The following is a 9753-nucleotide window of genomic DNA, read 5'->3' as shown; positions in this document are numbered from 1 at the left end:
TAAAAAAATCATTTATATAATATAAAATATTTAAAATTACAGTATTATAAAAATAAATTTATTATTATTATATATAAAAATTAATATGCTATTATAATTTTAAAAAATCTAAAATGTTTAATTTTTAAGAAATTATTCGAATTTGGTAATGTTAGAAAGTCAATGTGCAATGATTTAACATATCTTTAGATATCAATCAAATATATCATCCGTTATTTTATGATATGTTTAGTATTATCTTTTTATGTGTTATTTTCATTTTTTTATCTTATGAATGATAGAATTGTTAAAGAAATGTTCTATGAGGGACATTCAGGGGCCAATTTTTTTGAAAATATTAAATTTCTACTGATATATCCATTAAGCAGTTTAATAATGAATCTGACTTTTAGGATATTCTCAAACAGTTCATCATTTAATATATTTTTCATTCTAGTTCAATTATTGCCATTAATCTTGGGATTGACACTTATGTCTTCTCATATAAATTTAATATTGCTATTTCAAATATTGATATTAACTATTTTATTAAAGAGAGGAAAATATGATTCAAGTAATTTATTTATGTTCATGTTTAAATTATGTTAATTTAAGAAAAATATTTTTTTATAATGTGATTAAATTAATTGTACAATTATTTTTTAACTTTCGGTGAATATGAAGAATTTGTTAATGACAGAATTATACTTAAATTGTTATATTTATTTAATATGCAGGGGTATATTATGTGAATAATAAAAGCCCATTTTTCCCAATAAGAGAAGCTTATAAAAGAATTAGGGCTGAGAAATATTTTATTTTCATATTCATAAATTTGTAATATGAAAGTAAAGATTAACTATAAACTATCAAGTTAATTGATCATTTAAATGTAATGCATATACTATTAAATGGCTTGATTTGAGCTCATTTGTAAAAATGGCTAACTCAATATTTTAACCAGAAGAATATTGCCTAAACCTAGAGATTTTGCTAATAGATGTCCAAACCTTTGTGAACTATGACCAAGATCTTCAGCTTGCATAATACTTTTCTGGATAAAATATTGAATTAGCCTTTGTAAAAATCAGCTTAATCTCACGTGTTTAACAACACTAAATACATAATATTATAATGAAGGTTAGGATAAATATTTTAAGTTTGAATTATTTCCTAATTGTATTTATAAAATGTTGGACTATAAATGTTTATTTTTTGCTACCAAGCTATGGGCAGGCTTGGGCCAAAAACATTATTTTTCAGGTTTATCTCTAAAGTGGACCAGAGAGGCTGCCCACTCTTAACCCATGGGCCTAATATTATATTGAGTATGAATTTTTTTTAAATATTTATCTGATTTTAAACAGTTGCTAACTTAAAAAAATATTTCCATTTATTCTAATAATAAATCTCAATATTGCGAACAAAGTTATTGCTTAAATTTAGGGATATACTGATATTTTTTATTGAATTGATTGAGCCGATATTACGTCTTTTTTAAAATAAAGGTTATTGGCCAATATTATAAAATTTTCCAATCCAATTCTATAAAATGGCGACTTAATTATTTAAATTTTTTTTTCTAAATTTCATAATATTTGTTACTTATGTAAATAGTAGGGATGTACCGATATTTTATATCGGATCGGGCCGATATTTCGCTCATTTTAAAATATCGGTTATCGGCAAATATTATAAAATTTTCTGATCCGATATAAAATGGCGCTTTTAACAAAATTTAAAAAAAATTATATCTAAAAAACCATTTATTTTTATAAATAAAATCGAAATACATTTTTATGTTTAATTTTTTTAATAGAAATAATTAGTTAATAAACATTCTGTAATATAGTTATTTTTTTCGCATTCTGTTTAAAAAAGTGTTCATTAATCTCTTCAGTATCTGTTTTTAGTGATGCTAGTGATATAAACAGTCCCCATCACCGCCGACATATCTCTGATATAAAAAGAAATCTTCGATATATTAATTTTAAATATTAATTTCATATTTCATAATATATTTTTTTATTACTATATATGTAAATAGATTAATGTTATTACTTATTATATAAATAATAGCAATTGAATTGAATATAAACTATAACTGACCATTATAATATATTTAAATGACATATGTTATGGTATAGTAAAATTATAGATGTTGTACTAATAAAAAGTATATTAAAAATTAAAACCGGTATCTTTGCAGAATACAAAATTAGATATGATATCGGATCGGTTATCGGCTGCTATCAATTTAATATCTGAAATATCGGATCGGATCGGCCTCCAAAAAGTGGTATCGGTACACCCCTAGTAAATAGATTAATGTTATTATATATGATATCAATAAAAAATTTTATACACTTTTAATAATTGATCATTATAGTATATTTAAATGGCTTATAATATAGTTAAGTTATAGGAATCTAGGAAAATAATTCCCCGGAAAATAAATCCCCATTAAAAAAAATTCCCCGGAAGATTACTCCCCGGAAAAAAAATACTCAGGAAAAATATTCCCAGGTAAATAATTCTCCGGAATAAAAATCCCCGGAAAAAAATTACCTTGGAAAATAATTCCCCGGAAAAAAATTCCCATAGAAAATACTCGGAAAAAAATTCCCTATTTTTTAAATCCTATAAAATATTAAATTATTTTTATAAAATTAACAATATAGGAAAAAATATCCTCGGAAAAAAAATTTGAAGGAAAGATTTAATAGAGTGGCTAAAATTTATTATTTTTCTGATGGAGCAGTAACCAATATAAAAATAAAAGATTTCATTAATCTCTACAATCATGAAAATGATTTTGGGATAAAGGCTGAGTGACATTTTTTGAAACCGCACAAGGTAAAAGTCCATGCTACATTTTGGGGGCGGTTACTAAACGGTTAGCAGCTCGAGCAAGCTTGCAACGTCCATATGAACATCACATATTGACAACAATAGATTTATTTAACTATGCAAGTAATAATATCTATGGGGTAAATAATATATTTGTGAGCAATAATGAATATATGAACATAGAAAGTCTTCTTGAAAGCAGATTTTTGAAAGCAAAGAGAATTTCTGGAACACAAAGTTCCAAGCTTTTATTCCTCTAGACGAAAACAAAAGTCATAATTTATTAAAATTCCTTGGATGATTATAATATATGATATATTTAATTAAAAATTTTTGATTGTATTATATGTAATGCAATTTGAGGCAAATAAAGTTATAAATATGTTTAGAATTATTTTGTCAAATAACTTCGAGACAAAATTTAACTTAAGTGTTAAACAAAGCTCATTATTCCAGCCACTTCTCAAAAATTTTGATAAAGATAAAAAAAAAGTAAGGGCCTGTCATTTAGACATAATTTTTAAATTAACATATAGGGTTCTATCTACCTCAACTTAAATTAATTTTTTAGGATAACAAAATTAAAAAATATTTAGATAAATAATTTAATTATATATATTTATGATGCTTATATATTAAAAATCTTTTTAAATTGAAATCGTTTTTAAATAACAAATATTTTTTTAAATATATATATAATTAAATTATTTATCTAAATATTTTTTAATTTTGTTATCCTAAAAAATTGATTTAAGTTGAGGTAGATAGAACCCTATAAAAATCCTACAGCGATACCAAATATTATAAAAAGAACTGTTCTATCAATATGAAATAACAACTCTAATAAATAAAAAGTCAATTATGTTTGGGATACTTTGGAAATTTAATTTTGGAGAAATAATAAAGCTACTTTTAGCCCTTTTAAAAAATAAATATTTCCAAGACCTGGGTTTATTATGTCAGAAAATGAGCCAAATCATGCCGGGCCTGGAGATATCCGATAAAACGTTTTAATCATCGTACAATATAAATAAAAATTAAAATAATTTATAGGCTCAGTATTTAATGCGACCAAAGCCAATTCACAAGATTCTCATATAAAATTCATAACCTCATATATGGTCTATGTCCTTTTAGCTACCCTGATATGTATATTAGGTGTAGATTTTCGCGTTTTTCCTCGCCATTTAGCTAAATCTGAATTTTATGGATTAGGGTTTATGGATTTTGGTGTGGGCGCTTTTGTTTTTACTAATGCTCTTATATCACAAAATTCTACTTTTAGGTTAAATATTTTTTTAAAAAAAATTCTATAATTATGAAATTTTTCGGTATAACATCAGAAAAACATTAAAATCGTCCGGAATTTTAATATTGTTCGGCGTGTTAAGGACTTTATTTATCAAACATTTGAATTATCACGAACACATAAGTGAATACGGCTCGCATTGGAATTTTTTCATAACGTTAGCCTCCGTTAAAGTATTCGATTAATTTTTTATTATAATACTTGTTATTTAGTTATTAGGTTTTTTTATGGAAAAGTTGGCTATATTTAATTTTTATTGCTGCAAGAGACGATTTTCTGTAATAAACGGTATTTTGTTGAATATATCTTTTACTCTATTTAACGCGCTTTTGGCATTATTTGCTCATTACTTCCTCATAAATAATATGACATTTATTCAATATTTTGATATGGATATACATTCCTTACGTACGGATTGGATCATGTCTAACAGAGAAGGAATCTTATCATTTCTCGGATATCTTTCGATATATATATTTGGAACTTTTAGTGCAAAAATTATATTTTATAGCTATAAGTTAGTTATGTCATAAAATCTTAAATTAACTTTTTATTATAGAAAATCCAACCACATGGTGATAAAACACCTTTTTTTCATGTGCATTGCATCAGCAGTACTTTGTATCATTACTGTTAATTATAAAAACGTATCAAGACGTGTGTGCAATCCTTCTTATATTATTATAGCGGTAACGATCATTTAATTATGATCATAATTCATTTATTTAGGTTTTTTTAAATATATTTTCCCTTTTAATCTTCGCAACTATGGATGCAATCGAGAACTCATGCATCAACATAAACCAAAGTTTATAACCATTACAAATTAAACCTATTAATTTTTTTTAGAAGCGGTTCATGCTTTAGATAATTTTATGGAAAAAATAAATCATAATGGATTAATCCTATTTATCATCGCAAATATATTTACTGGTTTGATAAATATTTTTGTCAATACTCAAAATGTTTCAAATAATATTGCTTTTATCATTATATGCACTTATATTTATATAATATTAAATGCTATTCAATTGGTTGAATATTTTAAAAAAAGATATGAGGTTGCAAACTTCAGTAGTTAATAAAATTAGCTTATTGATGATATAATATAAAATCATAGAATCGATATTTTATTATTCTAAGTTTATTTTGTTTTCTTAGCCAATATAGACTTCTTAGAAGATTTTTGAGGACTTTTACTAGTTTGCAGTTCGTATATTTTTTCGGTATCAGCTTTATCCTTGTTTTGGTCCAAATTTGGTAATGATGACCCTCTTCTTTTAGAATCAGGGTGCTCATCTTTTTTTGATTTATCTTTATCCGAATCTGCTGATTCGTCATCATCTTTATCATCTGTTTTATTAAAATTTTAATATCAAAGTTCATGTACCATATAAGCAATATATTTAAAACTTTACAACATAAGGAAAACATTAAATAAATTAAATCTACTTAAACCCCCATTTTTAATTAACCCTTTATTTAATTGGATACGGGCTTTTTCTTACTTCTCGTAAACATTTTAATAACAAGTTCGTCTTGTTATTGTTTCAGTTTTATGGGGCTTTACGAGAACCGAGTGTTGCTCTGTTGAATATGCAACGGCAGAGGTAAAGATCAGGGTTGCCAGACCTCCCGATTTTTAACCCTCATTTATGCCAAAGTATGCCGTCTATTAATTTAGCTCCCTATTTTTTCATAAAATAAATGTAGGCTTTCTCGAAATTTCATTGTAAAATTTTGAAACATAAAATGCTTGAAATAATTAGTCTAACCAAGAACGAAATATTATGATAAATCACATTCTTATTATTTTTAATTCCGAAAATGATATTGAATCTTATCTGAATGTGAAATAAGTATTTTATATAATTTTCAAAATCCAATCTATATTAAATGATATTGAAGTTTGAAACGATTCTGAATCTTGATATTATTTAAAAATTTTACAGTTAATGATTTTTGATTAGTTAAATAAAATTTTCTCCTATTTAATTTCTTTCCATTTATATTTTTTATTCCATTAATTTAATATAGAATTCCACCATTCATAAATTAGAGATGATAAATAAAATAATTTAAATGAAATATAAATAAAGTACAATTTAAAATTTAATATCAGCCATGGAGGAGTCCCTGATTAATGTTGTTAAAAAGCCCGATTTGGGCTGATTCTAAAAAAAACGGCCTAATTAGGATTATAAACAAAATAACAATATGTAAGCTATAAAGATTTTGCACATAGCTGACAGAAATGCTTGGATCTATTTGTTACATCTCGATGCTTGCATAATATGATTTTAGCCAAAATCTTAATCGAACCGTTTAGAAAACTCGACCCAAACCGGGCTTTTTAACAACACTATCCATGTTGCTAAAAAACATTCAACAAAACAAAGCATATATCTAATTATAAAAATAAGAAGACATAAAATATTAAACTTTAAAAACATAAATTTTGTGATAATACTGTTTAATATCTGAAGCGACATTCATCTATCACGATAATTATCTAGATTGCACCTCAAACTTATTGTCTATTCTCTTTCCTGATTCAAAAATAACCAAAAACATAAAATGTAGAGGAATAAAATCCTTAAAAAAAGTTTTTAATATCAAAGGTCCTGCAATTAAGGGACACATTTTACAGGATTTAAATAAAAATATTTTATTTATTAACGAATGCCTCAAATAATGGAAAAACCAAAACATTCCTAATAATACTTAGTTATTTATTTTAATAAAGAAGCATGAGTTTTCAATTAAACTCTAAAATAAATTCACTTGATTTGGAGAAGTCGAGGGATATTTTATCTATTCTTATGCAGAACCTTGATTTTAAAACTAAAATTTACAATTTAATTATTGATATATTCTTGTAAAAAATATGAATACGCTTTATTTTATGTACTGATTTTTACAATGTCTGCATATCTATGTAAACGGTTAATAAAATAATTTTTGGAATTATGGTTAAATTTTCCCTTTTCTTTGAAAGATGCAACCTTGATATATTTTAAAAAAACCTTTGAGAATCTAAAATAACTAGTGAGATATTATAACGAATTATAAAATAGTCGTTAATTTTTTTCAAAATATTGAACATAATATGGTAACGTATTCCTTTTTTTTAAATAGAGTCATTTTCGTTTCTCATTACTTGATCTTGATATTTTATTATTGTTTGCTTAGAGTCCTTATTAGAGGTCTGTAATGCACATGTTTTAACCCGAATGTTTAAAATTTTAAAGCCCGTCCTCTAGTTTTTATATTATTTTTTAAATAATATAAACTTTATTCTCCTCACAAAACAAAGTTGTCTAATTTAAAGAATAATGGTTTAGACTTGAAAAAATAAATGTCTTGTTTATTTAAATTATTCGCTTTCAAATTTTAGTATAATATAAAAAATTTATATTATATTAGGTTCATGGTTGGGATGTGAGTCTAATAATAAATAATATATAATCCATGAAATAAAAAAATCATATCAACGTCCATTTATGACAATATAAACACTTCTTATAGTTATAACGTATTTTTAATTTTAAAATTTTAGTTGCAAGAACATCTTGAGCTTCGGAAATGTATTAAAACCAGGGGTGTATTTCGCAGGAGTCAGGCCTCTCTCCCCAAAATTTTTTACAGTTGCTAAATTTGAATCTAATGTAAAATCAATCTTTTTGTTTTAAAATTTTATAGTCAAAAATAGATTTTTTTTATAGCCAGATAGAAAATAGAGTTATAAAAATTTTATTTTTAAATTTTGATTTCTCCCATTTTAACAATTTTTTTTATAGGTATTAGAAATTTTTTTCAAGTTAAATAAAAGGTTATAAAAATATTTTTTTTTTGAAAATATTAAAACAAATGCTAATAAAACAGTACTTGCTGAAGAACAATCTACAGTTATGACATGTTTTTACATGTGTCGCCAACTCCGTGGGCATGTCTTTAAACATCAAATTTTCTTTGTTAAAAATTATTACTCCCATATAAATTTTTATAAATCGGCACCATTTCTGTAAATACAGTGAGGTTCACCGCCAGAAGTGGTGGTGGTAAATGGTTTTATTTTTGCAGGTTTTAAGCCAACTCTTAAAAGGCTAAACCTAATTTTTAAGCCAAAACTATCATCTTCGCCTCGATTGAGGTTTAATCTTAGGATAACTCAATTTAAAAAAAATATAGCCTCAAGGCTTAGTGAATTTTTTAGACTGTTAAGATTGACCGATTTAAAAACACTTCAAGGATCTTTTAAATGTTTAATGGAAATTTAAAATTTTTAAATAGGTTGTTAAGATTAGTCAATATAATTTTAAAGTAATAATAAATTATTTTTATAATCTAATTCTCAGTTGTCGATTAGGCATTCTTTATTTATTGATAGGCTGATATTTAAAAAAAATTAAATCATTAGGAACAGACTATAATATTTAAATATTATATATGAATATTTAGATCTCGTTTGATTCAGTAATAAAACTTATTTAATATACCATTAAAAAAATCGCAAACTAGTAAGTTTAAAAATAGACAAATTTATAATTTCTCTAATGTATAGCTAAAACTGAAAAAATTTTGATAACATTATTTTCATTATTTTATTTTAGGAATTCTTTCCAATATATTCTTTATTCTATAATAAAATTGGCCTAGAATCTAGATGAGCGATTTGGCGAAAAGCAAATAAAGAGGAACTGCCAAAGATTTTAATTAAATAAATATGTGATTGCTGGGCTTCGACAAGATATAGATTAAGATATTCTTATGAAAATCCTTAACTTCAATACTTTATCCTGCAGTACTGCTGATCGTGAAAGGGGTTTCATATGAATTGATCGTCCTAGATAATCGAGCGCGCTTAAGAGTACAAAATTTGTCAATGTTTATAATTATTTTTGGACTTTCGATATCGGGGCAGATTCCGGATCAAAGCTAAAAAAGAATCATCGCGGGGCTATAAAATCATTTCAAAAAATCGAAGAAATGAAAGATGTATGGAAATTTTTTCAATTCATATTTTTATTTATTTTAGTATTAAATTTGTGATATTATATTTATAATATTATATAGATAAAGAATTTATTCATATTCGTAATAAAAAAAAATTCGATTATATATATACCATATTTTCGTAATATATAAAAAAAATGGTCTCGTTCCAAATTTTTAAGCAATGCTCCACTGATTAAGACTAGCACTAGTAACTATAAAAAATAACTTTGTGAAAAAATATTAATTTTCTTAAGCATTTAAAATTTGTAAATTTAAATTATATTTTTAAAAAATTACATGTTGGAATAAAAATATTTTTAAGAATTATTGCATGTCTTATAAAGTATTATTGAAAAAATAAAATTAAGTAGCATATTATAAATTAAAATATAAAATTTAAACTTTGGGATTGGCTAATTTTTCAGTGATTTCATCAGCGCTTAAACTTCCTATTTATATAAGAATTCAATCAATTTTCAGATTAGTACTTCTCAGGCAATAGTACTAATGGGTTAAGTTGCCAAAAGTATAATAATTTTAATATAACATTTTTTGAACATTATCAACTATAGTTAACTTTTCATATCATAGTTTGCATTTAGCTAGTTATTTAATTA

General features: G+C 24.6%; 1 protein-coding gene across 1 annotated transcript; it reads left to right on the top strand.

Annotated features, from left to right (window-relative positions):
• Window positions 1-229: 229 nt before the first annotated feature.
• On the top strand, window positions 230-9220 carry LOC135928200 (uncharacterized). The gene is made up of 8 exons (XM_065464585.1): window positions 230-553; window positions 3883-4114; window positions 4173-4311; window positions 4351-4655; window positions 4698-4827; window positions 4868-4946; window positions 4988-5071; window positions 8798-9220. The coding sequence occupies exons 1-8, from the start codon at window positions 271-273 to the stop codon at window positions 8806-8808; spliced, it is 1263 nt and encodes a 420-aa protein (XP_065320657.1). The 5' UTR covers window positions 230-270; the 3' UTR covers window positions 8809-9220.
• Window positions 9221-9753: the final 533 nt, after the last annotated feature.

Source organism: Gordionus sp. m RMFG-2023, chromosome 4 (assembly GCF_954871325.1).
Source record: "Gordionus sp. m RMFG-2023 chromosome 4, tfGorSpeb1-WG-v2, whole genome shotgun sequence".
Taxonomy (NCBI): Eukaryota; Metazoa; Nematomorpha; class Gordioida; order Chordodea; family Parachordodidae; genus Gordionus; species Gordionus sp. m RMFG-2023.
This window is presented reverse-complemented; position numbering and strand designations above follow the sequence as displayed.